At 42.5% G+C, this 23051-nt stretch overlaps 1 protein-coding gene across 1 annotated transcript in view; it reads right to left on the reverse strand.

Annotated features, from left to right (window-relative positions):
• Positions 1–407: 407 nt before the first annotated feature.
• Positions 408–23051, reverse strand: part of DTD1 (D-aminoacyl-tRNA deacylase 1) — a 28413-nt gene continuing 5769 nt past the window's right edge. The window contains exons 3-6 of the mRNA XM_074168198.1: positions 22039–22274; positions 12310–12407; positions 2978–3154; positions 408–1172 (exon numbers count right to left, since the gene is read on the reverse strand). Of these exons, the coding sequence (XP_074024299.1) occupies positions 2999–3154; positions 12310–12407; positions 22039–22274 (490 nt within the window). The 3' untranslated portion in view covers positions 408–1172; positions 2978–2998. The remainder of the gene's footprint in view (positions 1173–2977; positions 3155–12309; positions 12408–22038; positions 22275–23051) is intronic.

A 23051-nucleotide genomic window follows, 5' to 3' on the forward strand; every position in this document is an offset into this window, starting at 1 on the left:
GCGGTATTGTAAATATGATATGCATTTGGATTAAGAACAACTATCATCAGAGAGTTAGCACTACAATCAGGTAAAGACAGTCGTGTAATAAGCATCCTGGCTATGATGGTGGCCACGGCAGATGGCTAGTGAAGACTATAAGGCCAAGGCAGGTCTGGAGAATATCCCGTATAAAAGGTACCACCACCACCTCTGAAAGAAGTCAAAGCTGTAATGATTTGCAGTCTTTCATTTCCCCTGAAACTCCCTTGGCTTTAACACCCACAGGAGACCAGTTTTGCAGCTGTTTCTCAGCTCTCGCTGTTTGCCGGCAGCTGCCAAATGCTGTTCTGCCTCTGATGAATGTGACAGAAATGTCAGCGGGCGCACGATGCAGTCAGCTGCTGCCGCACTTTGATAGTCACCATACAGTACCTAAAGGACTTTAATGTGTTGAAAAGAGCAAAAATTTCAGGACAAAAGGAGCAAAGGAGAGGTGGATGAGTTCCATTACTAGATGTTTTTTGGCCTGTAACTTTTGGTCTGTGGCACTCGCTTAGGGAATGCAAAACACAAACACCAACAGGCACTCAGCTAGCATCATTTGTTTAATAAAGTCTTTTCTGTTTTTAAAAAAGTTTACAAGACAGATGTGTTCCACACGATAAACAACTAGCGGCTGATCTTTCCTTTTAACAACTTAATCCATGCAGAAAGACTGGACTGCCTAACTTGGTGTTACGTAGCAGCTGAACAATATACCAAAATATACACAGATCTACACGCTGCCATGGAAACAGGGAGCACATGACACCATAAAGTGAGAATCAAAATACAAGCCTGCTTGGATAATTTTCAGAATTCAAGTGTAAGATTAAGGAAAAACCCTGATTCATTTTTGAAATGGAGCTTATGTACTGAAAGTTCTGCTACAATCTGCCTACAGTCACCCTTTACTCAGCAGTCATGTGAAAACACATACACAAAAATGTTACAAGTCCTTTTTACTACTGATACTACACATCAACAACTGAATCTGATAGCATTGCTTTGGTTGTTTCAATACAGAATGATATAGGTTTCTAATGTCTTAGATCCGTTTTCCCATTTTCCATTCTTTTTCCAAAGCCGTTGAAGAGTGGTGCTGAGGTGAATGTCTGTTGGGTTGCTCTTCAAGAATCCAGTACAAGAAACTGTGGAAGGCAAACAAACAGGAACATTACTACAAGCAGAGTAGAAATAGAGTAAGACGCCTTCCAATCCCATAGAGAAAAGTATCTTAATTGTCACAGTGTGAAAATGAATGTTAGGTTATCTGTATATCGCATTTTAGCAATGTTCAGCTCCCCAGAATTTCAAATGCTACTGAAAAGGTCAGACTGACCAAAGCACTCTAGAAAGCCTGCAAACTCCTGCTCTCTAAAATGTTCTTATTTCAACACACAATCCAGAAACAGTGAGGGAAACCTTATATTTCTGTATATCCTGCTATATTCATATAGCAGCGAGGCCAACAGTTGCTAAGAAATGGCACATCCTCACTTTATTTTCTAAGAACACGTTCTCCTTCCCAACGTGCCTACTCATCTCTAATATTAAAACAGGAAGGTGCACTGAACATAAAGCCCAAGAGAGCAGAACTCGTGTGATTCCAGCTGTGGTATGATACGACAATCCACAGAACCATTTCACATCAGACTTGAAGCTTCTCTCCATGAGGCCAGCGAAAAAAAGCCCATGGGCTGGAACGTTTCTTTGATCCCCTTTCCAGGCCAATCCAAAACAAATTTCCTAATATTTCCAGGAATCTATTCAATGCCTCATACAAATTCATTTATATTAGTACCACATAGGTAATATAAACTTTTATAAAAACTTCTATAATAAATCATCCCCGAATGTCTGACCACCGGGGAAATCAATGGAATTTAAAAAAAAGAAAAAAAAGACAACTTGCTGACCCATGCACAATATTGAATTGTATAAATCACAAGCCAGACTGAACTTTAGGGATAGAAAGTTAGACCTTAACTTTGCAAAGCTGTTAATAATTAAACTGCATAGCCAGCTCAGGGCTTCAGTGTGCAGATGAGGGGAATAATACTTTCTTGAGAGCCTGGACATGTTTGAAAGTTCAAAATCAGCAACGTAGATTTTGGGGGAGGCGGGGGGAAGGAAGGCAACGAAAACTGTGTCCTGAAGACTTAAAGCTGGCTGGAAGAGTATGATAAATACATATCTACAAACGAAGATAATCCACGAAAAAGGATTCAGGTCTATATTCATAGAGCCTAATTCAACACTCAGGTCCAGGCACGTCCTGCAGGTCAAGTGCCTGAAGGAAGAGGAAATCCCAGTTCTCTCACTGAATTCAAGCAGCAAGTCTGGCTCTCAATGCCTGGCCTAATGTTCTCATTAGACTGTGAAGGTGTATGAAATCGACTGTTACCAAGTCATCCTGGGAAAGAACAAACTGAGGAGGGAGGGGTCAGAACTGTGATAGGAAGTTGCATTTCTGGCCTGTCTCCAGCTTCTAAGATGTTTTTCATTTCCTTTCCTGGAGACTATGAGTTATTTGGGCATCAATAACGGTGGGGGCTGTTCCAGAGTGACCTGCCTGCTAGGCAAAGGCAGGGAGAGAAACACAGCCATGTACCTCCTCTCTGAAGAACACAAAGCAGGATTCTGAGTTAAGTCACTGCAGTGTTGTAAGACCAAAATGTTTGATTTCCTGAGTCAACCTGGAAAGAGTCACGGCTGGGCCAGAGTCACAGATACACACCTCCAAGCCAAGCGCACAGCTGGGAAGACGTTTCCACCCAATTCTACGTTCTGATGTGCCGACTGCAGATAGGAGTGGAGGTTACCCACCAGCAAGATTATCAGCATTTCACTTTTCAGCACTTCTAATGCAACTCTCTGTATGTAACCCCCCACCTAGGGTTAGAGACTGCCAAGCAGGAGGACACAGCCTTACAGAAGAGTGGAAAAGCCAAACCTGAGGCCTGCTTTGGATGAGCTAAGGCTCTCTTTCCGAAGACACATCTCCTTCTGCTCCACTGCTTGCGCTGGGGTCGTCCTTGTTACGGGGCGCATTTCTTTCTCTACTTGACTCAGAGGGCACCTTGGTTCTGGTCTTCTCTTTTCGTTGTTGCTGTTTTTCAAGTTTTGTCAGCTATTTACAAAGTAAGGAGAATGACAGAGCACTTAATGGAATAAAACCGTTTCAGAAGAGTATTTCTAAAAAACATAAATGTGAGCATTTGTTGAAAACTTGCAATTCATAATCACAACACCAATACGTATGTCAGTAACACAGAAAAGAAAAAAAAAACCCCAAGGCTTAGATTTTCAGGTATTTGGAGAAGACGCTGAATTATCATCTGCTAACATGATCATCCCTCTGAGTAAAAGAGAGAAGTGTGCACAGTCAAAGGACTACTCTCTGCTTTTCAGAGCTCTCCTCCCCCTAACACAATCTGCTAGAATGGTAAATAATATAACACAAGGACCAAAAGGGGGAGCTGGATTCCATCAAACTCCTCTTCTATTTTGGGTCTTAAATGGCAGTTTTGTAGTTTCAAAGTTGCCGACAACAGATGTATCCCAGGTTCGACCAAACAGCATACAAGAATAAACTCATTTTATGCTTTATTCAGAGAAAGAGGTGCATAAACCTTAGCATTACCCAGAATAATCATTTCAGATCAGCTTGGACAAAACCCTCAGCTAACAGTGCCCTGCCATCTCTCGGTAGAAATGCTTTCAATGCTGCTAGAAGAGTCAAACTAGGTTGCACATAGTATCTACATCTCTTTCCCATTTTTCAGAGAAGCAGGCTGCACTAGGTTCTGGGGACACTACAAGTTGATAGCTACTTAAACCACTATACTTTGTGTAGTTTATAAAGTTGGTTTATTTCTGTAATCTACTGATTTTCTCAATGCTTCCACAACAATTCCCCCACCATAAAGCATACTAGTCATAAATCATCATTTCCTGGACGGAAGATCTCTTCTGAGGTGAAATCTTCATAGAATCAAATAAGATAGATTATGTGTGTCAATCATGGCTTACAGAAGATGCATACAAAGATGTAAATCTGAGCTCCAAGTCAGTAAGAGCTAAGAGCGTAGACTGCAGAGCCTTGGGAGGATGCACAGCGTCCCCTTGTACCTTATCCCACATACACACCCTCCCTGAACATCTGCACACACTTCTAGTCTGACACAGAATATCCTTAGCTGGCTATTTCATAGCTAAAATTAGTTTATTTTTACTGTGTGATATGACAGAGCACAACGATTTGATTGTCTAGCACGATCCAGTCCTCAAGTCACATGCATATATGTAACAAACGTGTTGGCATGATACGGGCAATATTTTAACTCGCATGTTAAATGCGCACTGCTCTTCTGCCAACAAGCCTATGTACACAGCACATGAATGTTAAAGGCAATTGAGAAAGTGACTGCATCTGCAGGAAGGGAAACAAATGTTTGTGAGCCCTTATACTAAAGGCACTGAACCTTAATTAATGGTCCCATGGTCTCTATGGAGTTGAGGTTTATTTTTGCAAATGGTATTGGGGTGATCCAGCTGCTGAAATCAGAATTGGGGTTTCAAAGGTCTTCATGGTACAAAAACATACCGGAAGAGGGAAGGCAAACTACCTTAATTGCAGGCTGCAGAGATCCAAAAGCACGGTTCTTAGGTTTCAAAATATCCATTTGTTACACATTTAAATAACTACATGAGCAGGTAGTGCATATTCATTATTCCTCACTGGCCCTCAATCTAGCAGTCAGTAACTGCAAAGTACCCCCCAACACCAAGCCAAACCACAGTCTAACCTGATGCAAGAAACCTATAAAAAGCTGTTGCAAACTGTACCCCCTTCTCGTACTGCGGCACCGAGGCTCCGAGCAGTGACCCTTTTTAACAATAATGACACCCCAAAAAAATTTCTGTTACCTTGTAGTTCTGTAACTTATAACTCCATGAAACTTCATTGTTTCGGTAAATAATGTGATTACAGAATGACACGATATCACCTCTTCTCTAAGTAGTGTTTCTTGAAAGAAGAAAAAGCCTAAGACACATGACACTGATAGTTTAAATTGAGTTACCTTTACATTTGAGAAGGCTGCGAGCTAAACCAATAAAGCTAACCCTGGATTTTCAAAACGTGAAAAACAGTAGTGTATTCATGCTGTGAACCTTATGTTATGGAATACAGAATCCACATCCATAATGTATATTTGTTCCTATATAATTTACATATAGAGGCAGAAATGGCTCAATATGTGATAGCATGTAATATTACCATTTCAAACATGCCTCTACTGGCCATTTTTCCACATGGTCTTGGGGGAAAACAACATTCTCACTAAGACTTCTGAAGTATATATAGTTACATATATATAGTTTTATAAATTTATATGCACATATAGTCTGATGTACAAGGGGACCATATTCTCTGTTGAAATAGGAGTAGCAAGCATTCATATCCTAGAGTAAACGGTAGGCCACAGATGGTCTCCAAAGTTATGACATGTATATTTATCAAAAACGACCTCGTAAGCTACCTAATTCTGTAACTAATTAGTTTGAGAACAACGTAGTGCAGAGGACAAACAAAACAGCAGACATACAGAGATAAAGCCAGATCCATCTTCACACGTAGCTCTGCAGCAGATCTAAAGCTCTACTCATGACTACTCAACTACATCTCTTCCTCACAGGCCAACATCTCTAACAGATCGAGAAAAAACAGAAGCAGGAATAACTTTGGAATATCTAGAACAACTCCCAGATTGGGCATGATCTGACAGCAGCATTCACCCAGCTCAAAGAAAAATAACACAACAAGTTCGTTTAGATGAGGGGACAGGATAATTTGATAAACTGTATTAATGCGTATTTCATATGAGCAGGATTTACGTTTCTTTTAATTATTACAAATTAAAGCTAAAGATCATTTATGAACTGTTTCATCCATCTAAAACTCAAATAATACTGAAATAAATAAGGATTTGTGTGTACCTATGGATGTAAACACACATGTGCATGCCCTCCAATCTGTGCATACACCGTAATCAGTCTATTAACCACAGTTCAGACACAAAGATTAAAAACCATTTCTTTGTACTCAAAATATACAGTCTCATTGTTACTACGCAGCCAAGAAAAGCGCTACCGGCCCTTCATCAGTCAGCCTGGTCTGACTCGCTCCCCAAGGTCTTGGAAAAATTCCCAAGCCAAGCAACTTACCAGCTGCATGGCTTCCCTGCTTGTTTTCCTCAACCGCTCTTTATCACCAGTGATACAGATAACCAGTTGAGCTCCCTTTGGTTTCTTTTCCTCACCAAAACCTTCCGTATAAGAAAATGAACTCACAGGTTTTAGATTTGTTTCTTCAAAGCAAGCTCAAAACCAGTGCAACTGGAAGAAGAGAAACATCAAAGCTGGCAACAAAAAACGTCAGCTGACGGTGCCAAGGAGAGGACCGTAGTTTATTTCTCATAACGGTGCTTATGTTCCCATGGGAAGGAAGACAAACTAGGCGACAAAAAACAAATTCCAAGACAACGGGAAAAATCCATTCGCTGCAAAAGGAGGCCCTCACTGTACAGTCACCATAGTTTAATATCATAAAATATTTGACAAAATATTCCACGACAAACCCCATCCCTCCCTAAAATGAAAATGCAAGCTGCAGCAATGCCATACTTGGGGAACTGAAAACACCTTCAGCTACATTATATTAAAATGTTCTAACTGAAAAGTGACAGAAAAGTTAAAATACTAGATTTGGGTTTTCTCCACATTGAGCAGAGAAATTACTTTTGGCTACACAGTTATGAGACGTTTTTAAGGCATACATGACAGAATATTTACATGGAATTTGTTGAATGGATTTTCTACAATCAAGATCCTCCTGCCATTTAAAAACATAAGTTACTTAAATGTCAGTCTTGAGAAGTTCCTCTCATTCAAAACACTGACATTTCCAAGGGGCATTGCATTATTATTTACTCCTCAAATATACCAAGCGTGTGCACGCTGCTTTACGGTACCGATACAGGCAGGTTCAGTAGCAAAGATCTGCTGGTTAAGGCTGGAAACTACAATGCCTGGGATTTGTACTAGAACATTAGGAAAAATCCCTTTGTTTCCTGTATCATAGCCAAGAGTGAAGAGAAATACTGATCTACCCTTACTCTCAAAGACTACATAGGATACGTAGTCACGATTATTGAACTCAGAACAGAATCACCGCATGTGTATATTGACCTTATCCCATCTTAAGCCTTTTTATTTTCACATTTCTTATCCAGTTTCTAATCTGTAGCTTTATTTTGCCTTTCAAGCAAAATTTCTTGTATATCAGACTTACCAAAAAGGTACTTTAAGAGCTTAATTAAATTCCAGCTATATTTTCTTTTTCTATCATTCTATTCACACATCCAAATTCCAAAATAATCACAAGTCTTCAAAAAATGCCCAGCAATCATTAACTACTACTAGCGTAAGAATCTTCTGATTTACTTCATACTTTCAATTCGTTTGCTTACTATTAAATCGGATGACAATGGAACTGAAAAGTTCACAACAAATTGAACTGTAGTAGCTTCCCCTGCTTACTAGGCTTTCACAAACATATGGCATATTGTCATTTATATATACATAAACACATATTTTTTATATATATATACTCACATGCATATCTGTTGTATGAGGAGGACTCTTTTTTTTATTAATTTGATTTTTTTTTTTTAATTCTGTAATGAGTTATTTATACCCCTCTAGCACAAGGAATATAAAAATACATTTGGATTAATTAATCAAAATGTATTTTTACTAATTACATTGCTAAGGAATTATAAAGATCAGATTACCAATTACAACCACAGACAATCATCCAAAAAAACAGAGGTATTTCACTGTCACATCCAATGACATAGAAGAGCTATTCAGCAGCAATTATTTGTCTAATCTCTTTCTGTTAACATCACATTAAACACTGCAGGATGGTTTATTTATCTCTTCTCGCTAAAGCAGAAAGCAAAAAGATAAAACCCACACCATCTCTAAGCCTTAGTTCCCATGCTACAAGCAAATCAACAGACTGTGTGACAGCCAAAAAAAAAAAAATGCAGGGAAGAGAGAAGAGAATGACAAATTTAAATTGGTTCTTCCTCATCCCACGTCTTCTACGATGGCTGAGAGATGATGGCACACATGTCAAATAGTATCAGCAAAAGATGCTTAAGAGTGTCAGAAGCAGTAATGCCTCCAACAGTGTATGTTAAGGTCCCGGTATGAGCTGGAAAAGATAACCCACTAACAGTTAAAAGAGCTGCCAAACCCCAAGTAAATGGGGTTCTTTGAAAAGTGGCGTAGATTAAATTCTTTGTGCATCCAAAGCACACGCAGCTGAACTGCTTTATCGGTGTCTGTGCCACCATAAGAGCTCCTCCATTTCTGTGACAAACAAGAATCCTGCGCATCAGGACTTGCAACGAGCTGGAACTGAGGGTGGCTAACGAAATGTGTGTGGACAGCCTGGTGCAGAAGGAAGGTAAGCAAATTTACATTATTCTTATTCTCATGTAAGGACTGTCTGAAGCCACTCAGCGCACAGGAGGACTCTGTCCTCCTCTTCACAGGGTCACAGTTTCAGTAAGAAGATACTTGGTGTAACCTTACTTTAGGATAAATGACAGTGCTCTGAGCACATCCTGCACAAGAAGCCTCATCTTTGCTGATGAAGAACAAGGTTTAAGGAGGAAAGGCAGGCAATTAGGAGACGAGACTGAAGCAAAATCATTCACATTAAACTGGGCATTCATGCCAGACAAAGTTTGAAGACCAGCATCCTTCCCAGTCTTCAGTCCACATTACGGCTACCAGAAGGTGTTGTCAGGTGGGAAAAGGAGGCAACTGTAAGGGCAAAACCCTTAAACAAGCCAATGTTCCCAAGAAAGAGATGGGAACTTGCAAAATCCAGCATGCCCTAGTGATTCCTCTTGAGTTAATTTACACTTACACACAGGACAGCAGAAGTAAAAGCTCTCTCAGTGCTCTCCATTTCAGTCAGAAACTGCACTGCACTATCCTCCAGTGAACCACCTCTCCTTACACCAATGATTCACACCAGACTGCTTGAGCAAAAAAGACTGGTCACCAGCTTTGTCCTGGAGACCAAGACACCACCAGGCTCCATCTCATACTCACAGGCAGCAGGACACGATGCTGCCATCCATCCTGCCACTGATATCCTCAACTGCAGGCTGTAATAAATGCCTCTATACAAAGGATACGGCCACCTGCAACTGCAACAGAGCCATGCAAGAGCTTGGAGAATTTGTGCTGTAAACATTGCTCAGTGGCATGAAGGAAACATGTCTTTTTCTATTTACAAAGAGCTGGAATGGCAAAAGCAGAGGGTCAATATTGCCTTAAGTACCACAACTAAACCTCAGCCTTAATAAACCTATATCATAATCACGGCACCTGAAAACAGGGGGCCATGACTCTCTTGAGAGTTGATGAACAGTTCAAAGGGGACATCAAAACACTTTGTTTCTTTGCCATCCAGCTTTCTGCAGACTCTATGTCACAGGCAAATCAGGCAGTAGCTCGATTCCTCCAAGCAGGGATGTGATTGCTAACATCTACAATCATTCCTCACTCCAAAGACAAGAGCTGCTAATTATGCATGGTTTGGGCTGAGAACTCTTTGTGCTGAAGCTGTGAGGGTACAGAAAAAAAAGACCAGAAGCAGACGCAGTTCTTTCAGGGGCTAAAACATCACAAAAGGATATAGAACAGCATTCGGAGGTAAAATGATACTGATTCCAAACCAAGATACCGTAGCCATTTAAGGCAACAAGAGATGCTTCTTTAGGCTTTCCCATGCTCTTTGCCCAGTAGGCTACAAATACCTTTAGCATGATATTTTGAGATATCCAGAATTCCCAGGAGATGCCTAATTCCCACCGATTACAGCTACCAGTTGCACTGCAGTTATCACAGAACCTATAAGCAGACTTTAAGACAGCAGGTAAAAACCTGGTCTAGTGGGAGGTGTCCCTGCCCATGGCAGGGGAATTGGAACTCAATAATCTTTAAGGTGCCTTCCAACTCTAACCATTCTATGATTCTATAAATAGCTGGCTGAAAAACCCAAATGTCTGATTTTTAATTCAGAAGAGTGATGGTCAGATTGCAACTCGAGGACAGACTTGATCAGCAAAGTGCCTTTATCTTGCTGTTCAACTGGTCAGATAATTTGGTAGGATCACTGTACATGGGACAAACTGCAGCTAGAAAGAACAGAACAGAACAGAACAGAACAGAACAGTATAGAATAGAATAGAATAGAATAGAATAGAATAGAATAGAATAGAATAACAATAGAATTAGAATAGAATTAGAATAGGAGTGGAGTGGAGTGCCCCCAGCACAGCTTTGAACCATTCCCACGCATCCTATCACTGGATACCAGGGAAAAGAGCTCAGCACCTGCCTCTCCACTTCCCCTACTCAGGAAGCTGTAGAGAGCAGTAAGGTCACCCCTCAGCCTCCTTTTCTCCAAAGTAGGTAAGCCCAAAGTCCTTAGCCACTCCTCACAGCAGCTCATGTCCTCACAGGACATTCCTTCCAGCCCTTTCACCAGCTTTGTTGTCCCCCTCTGGATGCATTCAACTACCTTAACATCCTTCTTAAATTGTGGGGCCCAGAACTGCACACAGTACTCGAGGTGAAGCCACACTGACGCTGAATACAGCGAGCTAATCACCTCTTTTGACCAGCTGGTTATGCCGTGTTTGATGCACCCCAGGATGCAGTTTGCCCTCTTGGCTGCCAGGGCACACTGCCGACTCACATTGAGCCTTCTGTCATCCAACACCCACAGATCCCTTCTGCAGGGTGACTCTTCAGCCACTCTTCTCCAAATCTATACTTGTGCCCAGCATTACTCCATCCTATGTGCAAATCTGGCATTTGTTCTTGTTAATTTTCATGCCACTGATGATTGCCCAGTGCTTAAATCTATCCAGATCCCTCTGCAGAGCCTCTTGTCTCTCAAGAGAATCAACAAAACCCCCCAGCTTCGTATCATCAGCAAACTTCCTAATAGTGCATTCAACTCCTGCATCCAGATCATTGATAAATATATTGAACATAACTGGCCCTAGAATTGAACCCCAAGGAACACCACTGGTGACCAGTTGCCAGCCAGATGTAGCCGCATTCACTTGAGCCCTGCTCTTCAGCCAGTTCTTCACCCAGTGCACAGTGAACTTGCTCATACCACAGTTGGACAACTTGCCCAAAAGGATGCTGTGAGGGACAGTATCAAAAGCCTTACTAAAATCCAGAAAAAATACATTCACCGCCTTCTGTTCATCCCCTCAGTGGGTGACCTTATCGTAGAAAGATAACAAATCAGCTAGACAGGACTTTCCCTTCGTGAACCTGTGTTGACTGTGCCTCATGACTGCATTGTCCCTTGTAATCCTTTGCAAATTTTCCTGCTTTTCAATAGCAGCCAGTATAATCTTCTCCATAATTTTTCAAGGTACTGAGGTTAGATTAACAGGTTTGCAATTTCTTGGTTCTTCCCTCATGCCCTTCTTATAAACTGCAATAACAATTTTAACAAGGTTAAGTGAAACGCTATAGAAATAGGGTTGGTGTGGTCTTGCTGAAGAATAGCTGGTAGTACAATTCCTCCCCCTTCTCTTTCAGCCTAGAGAAGTTGGTCGCTGTTGTGTTTAGAGGATGAGAAAACCTCAACGCTACATTTGGGTTTCAGCATAGCCTGTGGTGTTCCTCAGCAGAGTTAATTCTTCTCTCCCCTCCAAACTTAAATTCAGGATTTAAATTTGCTGTTCCCTTGCTTCTGAGAGAGAGGCAGCTCTCCAGGTAATCGTTCCATCCAGCCACCCACGTGCAAAAGCCCCTAAATGTCAAGAAACTTCACTGAAAAAAAGGTGGGGGGCAGGTCCAGACACATTAAAAACCTAGCTAATGAGTCATGACTAAACTGCAGCTTTAGTGGTAAGCAAGAATAAACTGTAAAAAGCTGTTTTGCATTACACATGCACGATCTTTACCAGGACAGCAGGCAGATACCAACAGGCCGGGGAACTGAAAAAAACAATGTATTTATTTCAATTTTCAGAGGCTGCACAGGAAGCACAAAGTCCTCATGCCTCAGGAAATTTATACTGCTTCATAACAGAAATGCTACAAACTTGCAGAGAAGGCACAGCCTATACATCCACCCTTTCCAGACAGACCTTCTGGCTCACTTACCTGTTTAGGGTCAACAGTGGCAGCCGGGGACTCCAGTTCTATTGTTACAGGACCATCGTTCTGGATGTGTACCTGCATGTAGGCACCAAACTTGCCATCTGAAAAGGGAAGGGGCAAGAAGTGCTGAGGGCTCTTGGAAGGATAACACATACCAAAATCTTTACCAAACGTGCTACTAAAAAGAAATAAAAGAATACATAAAAGGACAGCCAACTAACAAACCGCAGAAAGCTACTAAGAAAAACACAGTCTATGTCCGCCTAGATATGTGGTCTGACGTTCAGAGATTATAAATGTGCAGCTAAGTACAGAAATGTCCACAAAACAAAAGAAGTCTACAGATAATCAAGGTGCTGACAGTTCAGGATGGGCGGGATAGTTCTCACAGACAGGAGGTGAAATTTTAAAAGATGTAACAACAGCTAAGCCTAGGGATCCAGCCCGGCTAACTAGTTGATGTTTTGAAGAAATCTTATATATAGGCAAAAGATAAAAAGACTCAAAGCCTACTCTGAAGCATTTGTGAATACTCTAAAGCAGGGGACATTGGGGTGCAACTCAGTCCCAAAGTGCCACAGCAATTTCTACATTCCTGCTTGCAACTTAGGCTGTTCTTTGCCAAAGTTTGGCAAAAATGCAGAAAAAAAGACAGTGTCTACTCCATCAACGCTGCCTACTTCACAGGAATACACTTCTGAGATCAGAAACGTCTATGTCATTTGTCATCAATGGCATTTATTAGCACACCAGCTGAGGCACAGACCACATTTTTGGTAAGCATTTGAGAAGCTTCCATCACAACAGACCCATGGCATCTTTATCCTGTATAATCTACAAAAGCCATTCCTTTCTATGCTCTCTTCTCACATCTCATTTTACTTTGTGCAAACTTCCTTGCTCCATTTTTTCTAGGCCAGCTTTCTACTCCTCACACTCACCCCACCCCTGGCAGAGCCTACTTGACTGCTCACTCCCACTTATTCTCTTCTCCTGCCCCGCACACCTGAGTAGCCTTTCTAGATCTTCCTCTAGGGACAGCAACAAGAACAGACGCTACAATACCAATACTAATGCATGGAAGAGAAAAAGGTGTACTGCAGCAAGCAGACAGCAGTTAGCCAAAGACTGAAACGGTCTCTCTTACTGGGAAAGCAGGCCTGGAGCCTGCTCAGCAACACAACAAAGACCGCTTTCGGTACTACCTTGGACACTGCACAAAAATATGCTGGAAGCCATAGGCTCAAACTTCAGTGGAGCAACCACCCGCTGGGAATATTTACATGAGACTTTGTATATCTACACAGCATCTTTCCATGGCAACACGGGATGTCCCTGCTTGAACAGAGGTCAAAGCAAACTGTCCTGATTCTTCACAAGCATGTTTCTGGGGACAAATAGCTCTGGAAGAGTTTTCAGTGTTTCCCTGTCATGTCCTGTAAGTGATAGAAGTCTGGCATTTGCTTTAAAGAAAAAGGAAAAAGAAAAGGCATGTTCAGGCCTGTCCAACACATATGGGCCATATCAACACAGATATTGCTTTTCCAACGGGTGTATGCCACAAGCCACCCCATAAGCTAGAGATACCAGCTCTGGCAAAGCCAAAAACTGTAAGCACTGCACGAGAGTCTGCTGACAATGGTCCAGCAGCCAAGGAAAAGGTTCCTGGACTGATCACTGAAGAGTCACAGCAACAGAAACGCCAATGGGAAGGGGGCACGAGCATGATTCGAGGAGGTATTTCTATGAAAAGGAACATGACTTACTGAACAATCTTACCAGCTGCACTCCTCAGACCTTCTGCCCCACAGAGGAGGTGGCAGAAGAGGACACATGCCCAGTGTCACCGCTCACTGTCTCTACACAGGCTCCTTTGATCAAATTGACCTTTTTCAATGTTTCGTGTGGGCTGAGAAATGTTACTAGTGTTGAATCCAGAAACCTGACAAAAGCATGGCTGCCACAGCTGCTCACCCCCAGGTTCAAAAGGTAGCAAGGCCGAGCCTATCTTCCCAGTGGGCACACACACAAACACGTGTATGCTACACACACACACACACACACACATATATATACACACACAGGCAGCTGCACAGATACCAACACAGACACACTCAGTATTCACATGAACACAAATAGCACCTACAGCCTCACCGTGAACCCCTCACTGGCTGATCAGGTCGGAGGTCCGTTAGTGGGAAGTATATACATCTACACAATGCAGACCCCTCCAGCAGCTGGGCTTAGACACTCAGTCTGTCCAGTAGCTGCCCATAGAATCATAGAATGGTTAGAGTTGGAAGGGACCTTAAAGATCATCGAGTTCCAACCCCCCTGCCATGGGCAGGGACACCTCCCACCAGACCAGGTTGCTCAAAGCCCCATCCAGCCTGGCCTTGAACACCTCCAGGGATGGGGCATCCACAACTTCTCTGGGCAACCTGTTCCAGTGTCTCACCACCCTCACAGCAAAGAATTTCTTCCTAAGATCTAATCTAAATCTCCCCTCTTTTCAGTTTAAAACCATTACCCCTCGTCCTATAGCTCCACTCCCTGATCAAGAGTCCCTCCCCAGGACTCTGACATGGGGAGCCATGGATCTTGGCTTCCTCAGATACTGGCACCTGGGTATACAAGTCCCCGAGGCCTGCAGCCCTGCTCCAGCTGCTGGTACAGATCCCCTCGCACACATGCACACACACACACACACACACACACATCTCCCCCCCAGCTCTCTGGCAGTTTGCTGACTGCTCCTCATCTTACCCTTAGAGAGACACACACGCACACACACAGGTCTCTTCCATAGAGACCCCTCATCTCTCCAGCAGCTGGTCAGGACTCCCCTAGTCCCTCTGGAAGCCAGTTCCTCCTGTGGTCTCACCCTCAAAGACACAGACCCAGACCCAGCTCTGGCCACCACAATTCCTCGCGAGCTCATCTTGCTGGGTATTTGCTCACTCACCCTCACTCACAGACACAGGCCTCAGACCCACGGTCCCACATCAGTTGCTGCGCTCAGACCCCCATTCACACACATGCACACAAAACTGTGGGTCCCTGACCCAGGAAAATAGTTAGAAATGGACTTTAGTAAGAAGACAAGGCAGAGTGTGCTGATCAGGTGCAGGGCAGAGCCACAAGCGTACGGGCCAGTCACTGCTTACCTGTGGCTGGCCCTTTTTATACCTGTATCCCTTTATTTTTCCATGCTTGTTCCTCTCCAAATCACCTAGACCCACCCCTTTCCCTGCCTTTTCTTCTCTACCTAAACCTCCCACAATAAGTCTTGTGCGACCCTGAAATGCTCTCCTCCTGTATGTGTCCTGTGTCCCTAGGGGATAGAGAGCTACTAAATAATTACAGAAATTAACAGAAAATTTATGAGGCAAAAGTGTTATAAAGTAAAAAAAAAAATAAAAAAAAAACTGTTCTCATTCTATAAATTTGCAGGAGCCTGGAATATGTAAAGGGTCCCACTGAGAAAAGATGTCAGAGCAATCAAAAAACCTAGCGATTATAATTTTCCAGCACAGTTTTCAAACCCTTTGCCACCCATGACAGAGGAGACCCTGCAGGGAAAACCCAGGTAGTTTTTTCCCCTAAACCTGTAGCTTACGGTTTCACTAGTGAATCACGCAGGCACGCGTTTTCCGAGATGCCTATAAATGACACTCAGTTGAGAAATAAAAGCTTCAAGAATACTTGCTACTTTTGGTTACCTGTATCTGCACATTTGAAGTCTGACTACCATAACGTGTAAGAGTTTCTTAGAGAACAAATACCGACTACAGTGCAGGAAGGTCACAGAGTTGTTTCCTGCACAGAAACAGACAGTTTCTGCATCTGACAAGCACAATAAAACAAGACTCTATACCTTCATGCAGACAAAGGATCTACTGACACGTTTAGAAAGTGGTTACATTGCTTCTTTAGGAAAATCAAGCAGACACTACTTGAGCTGCTGCTCCTAGAAGGGTTTTTGTTATATTTATAGCGTATATGGAAAGAGAGGTACTATACGCTGATCACATAAACCACTCAAAATTAATGCATCGTTCTTTAACAAAGTAATAACCAAAAAATACCACTAATTAATTAGTGGGAGCATAACTTCCTGAACAGCTCTCCATGTATCATGTCACATCATGTCATATCAGGGACCTGGACAGGCTGGAGAGGTGGGCCCAGATGAACCTCATCAGGTTCAACAGAAGCAAGTGCAGGGTTCTGCACCTGGGCCGAAACAATCCTTGCTATCAATACAGACTGGGGGATGAGGTGTTAGAAAGCAGCCCTGAGGAAAGGGACTTGGGGGTGCTGATGGACGAGAAGCTGGACATGAGCAGGCAGTGTGCACTTGCAGCCCAGAAGGCCAATCGCATCCTGGGCTGCATCAAAAGAAGTGTTGCCAGCAGATCCAGAGAGGGGATTCTGCCACTTTGCTCTGGTGAGACCTCACCTGGAGTACTGTGTGCAGGTCTGGAGCCCTCAATATAGAAAGGACATGGACCTGATGGAGCGGGTCCAGAGGAGGGCCACCAAAATGGTCAGGGGGTTGGAGCACCTCTGCTATGAGGACAGGCTGAGGGAGCTGGGGTTGTTCAGCCTGGAGAAGAGGAGGCTCCGGGGAGACCTCATAGCGGCCTTCCAGTACCTGAGGGGGGCCTACAGGAAGGCTGGGGAGGGTCTGTTTACAAAGGCCTGCAGCGACAGGACGAGGGGCAATGGCTTTAAGTTGGAGAAGGGGAGATTTAGATTGGATATTAGGAAAAAGTTCTTTACCATGAGGGTGGTGGAACACTGGAACAGGTTGCCCAGGGAGGTGGTTGAGGCCCCTTCCCTTGAGATATTCAAGGTGAAGCTCGACGAGGCCCTGGGCAACCTGGTCTAGTTGGGGGTGTCCCTGCTGACTGCGGGAAGGTCGGACTAGATGACCCTTGGAGGTCCCTTCCGGCCTGGACCAATCTATGAATCTATGAATCTATATCATGTCTTCTATATATATGGGGCACTTTCTATCTTGTTTCAGCCTCAGAACTACTGTCAAGGAACATCCTTCTATTACAGCTCCCTCCCATTCTCCCCATACTTAAACTTCCAGTCTTTTGACCCAAGGTCACCCTGGGTCAAGATGAATCACAGCTAAGAAAGCATAAGATTTAGAGCTAATGGAAACAGTACTTAAACCAGAAATGTCTGTTAATGCTACCCTCCTTTATAGCCTCTCTCTTCCAAACCTTCCTCATAAAGACAGGAAGGGTCTCAGTGCCTTGCAACGACCAGTTTATGAAAGGCAGTGTGGTTTTCAGTCTCAGCAACCTCATTCTCTCAAAAGATTTAAATAGCCAACTGAGGGAGAATCAATTCACACATTCCAAAATCCCTTTATTGGTCTTAATCCAAAATGCCTTGTGGACTACACATAACCTCATCTTCAAGCTTTCAAACATACTGCAAATGTGATGTTTGTGCTGGCAGGTCCCTTATATGTCAAAACAAAGGGTCCATTGGTCCTCATAGCTCTTTTCAAGAAGTGACCTCACTGTAACGCAGGTTTTTTCTTTGCAGCTTCAGGGTCTGGTCTTGCCTGAAGAAAAAGGGAAAGCTAAAACCTAGTTTCACAATTTCTTCTTAAATCATTGCCTAATTACTCCTTAGGAAGAGATGCTTTTTCAGCAGAACCTCCCTCGGTGTTGGCTGCCTGCCTTAAAAACATGCTTCCGCCTTCCTTCCCTTGTTCCAGTGTCTACCACAACATCAGTATATGGCAATTCATATAAACTTTCAGAGAAGGCATTTTTCATTTGTATGTTATGGTTTCCTGAAGAGGTGAGTTGAGAGACAAGCCTGTCTCCTCTAAAACAGAATGACATCTGTGGTACCACTGCGTTTTGTATTCACCTAAGAGGTCACCAGTGGAACACACCATCTTCGCAGTGCTGAGACAGACAGGCTTGCAAAGGAGTTGGTTGTTCTGCCCTTGAGTGCAACTTCTCAAACTCTAATGCAGACAAATTCCTCTTCTGCACAGGACTGCAAAGAAACTGAGGACATCAGCTCTTCCATCTTTCTGTCCCAAAAATCTGTCTGGATTGATTTTCATTTTTCAGTCAGAAGGAAAGGAGAAGGAAAGGAGAAGAAAGAAACCATCCTCTTTGGATGTTGCTGGTTACCCCAGCAACTTCAGGTAAATTTATCACATGACCCTGTACTGTCCATGGGAGACACTAGCAACTTACCCTTAAATACTATTTCTTTTCCTGCTTTTTATACCACAATGCTCTTCAATATAGTAAGGACCTTTCCCCACTTTAAAATTCCTTGACTGATCAGGTCACATCCTTGCGACATCCTCTGCAATAAAATAGGATCCTACAACTATAATTACAGTGACAAATTTATTCTGCTGGACACCCATCTCTTTGAATTCCTTTTCCCTTAGAATCTGGCACGCATGCCTTCCTCAGAGGCAAAGAAGATCTTTATCTGAGGTGAGACAGACAAGTCACATCTGAGATGTAAAGACTTGAAAATGAGATATAATTTACTTTCAGAATATTTTTTGGACATATCTCAAGTCTCATGACCTAGAAACTTCACACTGGTTTTATTCAGAAGTTATTTCTAAGCTTGTCTACTTGGAAAGTTATTCCTAATTAACCCCATGCGGGTACTCTTGCTCCAGATAAGAGCACTTATTCCGAAGTGGAAACACTCACAAAGGGAATTAATCAGAGAGAATAATTCTGCTTTCAACTTGTACCAAACCTTAATCTGAATTAAACTCCTCCTTGTGGAACAGTCCTCTCATATTTACTCAGATATTACTATTAAGGGAGTGAGATATTTCACACTCTGACATGCTAATCCTTCCGGCCTCAGAAGACTAAATCCATATTCAAGACAGAGAGCGAAGACCATAACACACAAGGAGAAGCCTTGGTAGGCCTAGTTTTTGGATATTAGTTTGTACAAACCTGCATTCACCAGCTCTGCTCCTCAGAGCGGAGTGAGGTGTTTAAGAATGATTTTCACAACAAGAAAGCACTGAAGCAAGACAAGCAAGGACTTCTGAGGCAACCTTCTCTTTCCTAGGCATGGGTGTCCACCTGCAGTCTTAAGACACCTGTGTTAAAGTAGGAACCATGGCTCTGAGCCTTCTCCAAGATTGTGTTTGTCAAATGTCCCTCTGCTCTGGGTGTGAAGGAATGGTTTGCGCTTCTTTTTGGGGAACACTTACCATTCTGAGCTCCGAGCTGGCAAGCACCAGTTAGACCAGAGACCAGACAGAGGAGCTGCCTGCCCAGTACCTACAACAGTGGCGCACGTAGTAGCTCAACTTCCAACAGACAAATTAGTCTATGGAAAAAGTATACGGACTAGAAAACACAAGGCTCTTGGGCAATATGGCAGGACATTCATTGATCTGTCTTTGACTCAGCTACACAAATTCCACTTTAAATGATTAAATTATTCCTCTAAAATGTGTTAAGCAATTTGTAAGATCAAGGGGAGGGGAACCTACCTAGAGAATCAAACTCTAATCTCCTAATAACTACCATTGTGTGTGTGTGTATGTGTACCTGTAGGGGAAATACATGAGTACAAATTTTGAAGACAAAAGATAGAGCCTCATGCTGATACATTAAGCCTATTTTTATAGCCCAGCAGCTCATTCGTCAGTGCTCCTTCCCTGGGCCTTTTCATCACCCTTTGTAAGACAGTAGCACACAGGACAGCCCCCAGCAAGTCAGGTTCTGATTTCCTCAGGACTTTTTCAGGGCAGAATTCAGTATGTTTGCAGGCCACGCTAAATCACAGCCCAGGTATTACAATTTCACAAAGTTATACTTAACACTCAAGGGGTCCTGCTCACATACAGCCTGCCACTGTGTAAAGCCTCCGTGTTCTAAACCACCTCAGCTCAGGGAAATTGTAAACTCTACTGATGCAACTACAGGACTTAGCCTTCTAGCCATGAAACCACCAACCTTTGGAAACTTTGCATTCACAAAAATAAATAGACAAAACAAGAAAACAAACAAAAAACACTGGCAAAGCAATTGGCACAATAGAAACTTCAATCACAAGACTTTAACAGACTTGGATGCAGCAAAACATAGACAGCCTAAAAAGAAAGCAAAATGATAAATTAACAGGTGGTTCCAGTGCTGCCAGGAGTTTCAAATACACGTGTTATCTGAAAAAGACATCACAGGCAGCCACTCTTGGGTTTCTAAATCTGTTTTCCAAAAAAAAATGCAGAAGCTAAGCTCTTTTTGTAGGAAGCATTGGCAAACAAGTGCCAAATTATGAATAGCAGTGGCTATTCATTTCAGGTGTATAACTTGTTCACTGGAAAGAGAAGTTCAAAAAGCTGCTGTCAAAATATAAACTGATTTAAAGTATTTCAGAAACAAAGTCTTTTCCAAAGCCTAAGAATAAAGTTGTAGATAAACAGAGATGTATCAATTTTTCCACACCTCATTTAAGTGAAAGAAGAAAGTCCATACTTGCTTTTAGCTTAACAGGACATAAGGGTCTAACTTGAACAAATCTTACCAAAGCAAATCTTATTCCTATTGACTTCCCAGGAAGTTCTGTTACTAGTTTCAGAGGCACAGGAATGGGTCCTAACTTAGTCATAAGAATCAAAAAAGCACATACTCTGAATTCATTAGAACAGAAGTGTTCTATGTTACGTACCAAAAGGGGTGCTGGGAAGGGATATCAGAAATTCATTCCCTATCATCAACAAATAGTGATCAGAACATATCAAGCTACTGAAAGCTGACACAAGATGGACATTTTATGTGTGCATTTCACTGTGCCTCCTTGGAAAGCACTGGGATAATTACCTTCATCTACAGTCAATATGGAGATTAGCCTCTAAATCTTTCCCCAGCTACCAATTTTCTGTGCTTTTCTCCTTTCTTTCCTCGTAAGGAAAGTAAGGCTATTATCTATTAATAGCCCCTACTTAAAAAATAGTCTTTTCTAGAGACTTGTCTTCTGAGCAAGTGTATCAAAAAATCAAGTCTCAATAGGAAAACGGCAAGAAAGCGAACAGAAAAGATTAAGGGTGGATAGAGCACAAATACAAAGGGAAGCCAGGCATCTTCTGGTAAAGAGAAAACTTTGCATACATGGCATAGGGTTGAGAAAAGGTAGTCTAAATCAAACGCTTTTCTCAAGTAGAACATTACACCTCCCACTATCATCATTACCATTTAACAGAATGTAAAACTGAAGTGACAGATGAAGCTACACTGTCCATCACACACTGGTGATGCCTTCAAGCCTGGCTAACCATATATGCCTCAGAAAAAATGCTCCTCCTGGATTAACCTAGCTACACAGCACAAAACATCCAGACTTTGAAGGAGCCTAACCCCAATAGCTTGTTCTCATGGTTTCAGCCTCTCTGGGTCACGTTGTCAGAGTCATTGCTCACATTGTATAGGCAATAACAATACAAGAACATCTACATGTCAAACTGTTCCAGAGAAATGCCAGGAAATGGCTTGACTAAAGGAAGACAGGACTAATCACCCTGCCAGGCTGCTAGTGAAAATATCTTAACATCCCCTCATCTACTGCTGTCTAAAGAGAGCTCCTTTACAACACAGACAGAAAACTGCAGGATAAAGAAAGTAACAATTAGGGAAAAGCACATACAAACAAGGTTCACTGATTACATCAAGGACCTTACTGACTTTTTCGCCTTACCTTTAATAAGCTCTGGTTTGTAGGCTTTTCTTAGCTGCTCTAGGAAGTTGTTATAAAAACACTCCGCCTGCTCTGTGGGCATTGCCATGTGGTAGTCGGGCTTGTTTCCTTTCAGGATGCACTGGAGGGTAAACTGGCTCACACACAACACTTCATACTGTTTATCCATCACGCTTTTGGACCAGTGCTTCCCACTTTCATCTTCAAATACTCGCAAGTTCAAGATCTTTCGAACCCTAGGAGAAGAAAAAGATAGTTCCTAAATTGTCCCATGCAGGATCAACAGGTACAAGTTCATAGAATCATAGAATCGTCTAGATTGGAAGAGACCCTTGGGATCATCGAGTCCAACCATCTACCCTACTCTACAAAGTTCTCCCCTACACCATATCCCCCAACACCACATCTAAACGGCTCTTAAACACATCCAGGGATGGTGACTGAACCACCTCCCTGGGCAGCCTGTTCCAATGCCCGACCACTCTTTCTGTGAAAAATTCTTTCCTAATGTTCAGTCTAAACTGAATGTTAATGTTAAAGTTAATGCCTACCACACAGGATGAGATAAAAGGGAAGGCAGATGAATATTCATTTTGCCTCCACATAACAAGATATCCCTTTGTCCCTTCCTTCCTAAACCACAGGAATCTCATCACATTAGGCAGCGCCATAACCAAGAAAGCCCTTAGACGTAACATTGTCATACCATTAATTAACATCATCATTTTAAAGAGCCTAAGATCAGGCCAGAATAGCTGCAGGTAACAGGGTGACATAAAGATGGCATAGAAGTTAAGAAAGCTTACTCTTTACTATCTGATTTTATGTGTCACAACATTATTTAACACGTGAATAGCTTTGGGAATTTTAATCCTCCCACTGCACTGAGAAATCACACTCAGTATGAAATGCGATCATCCTAAATGATGGTTGTTTCCAAACATCATTCACATATATTCCTCCAGCTTTGTTACCCCCTAGCACCCTTTCCAAACCCGGCACAAGAAGCCAGA

The sequence above is a fragment of the Numenius arquata genome, chromosome 2, assembly GCF_964106895.1.
Source record: "Numenius arquata chromosome 2, bNumArq3.hap1.1, whole genome shotgun sequence".
Taxonomy (NCBI): domain Eukaryota; kingdom Metazoa; phylum Chordata; class Aves; order Charadriiformes; family Scolopacidae; genus Numenius; species Numenius arquata.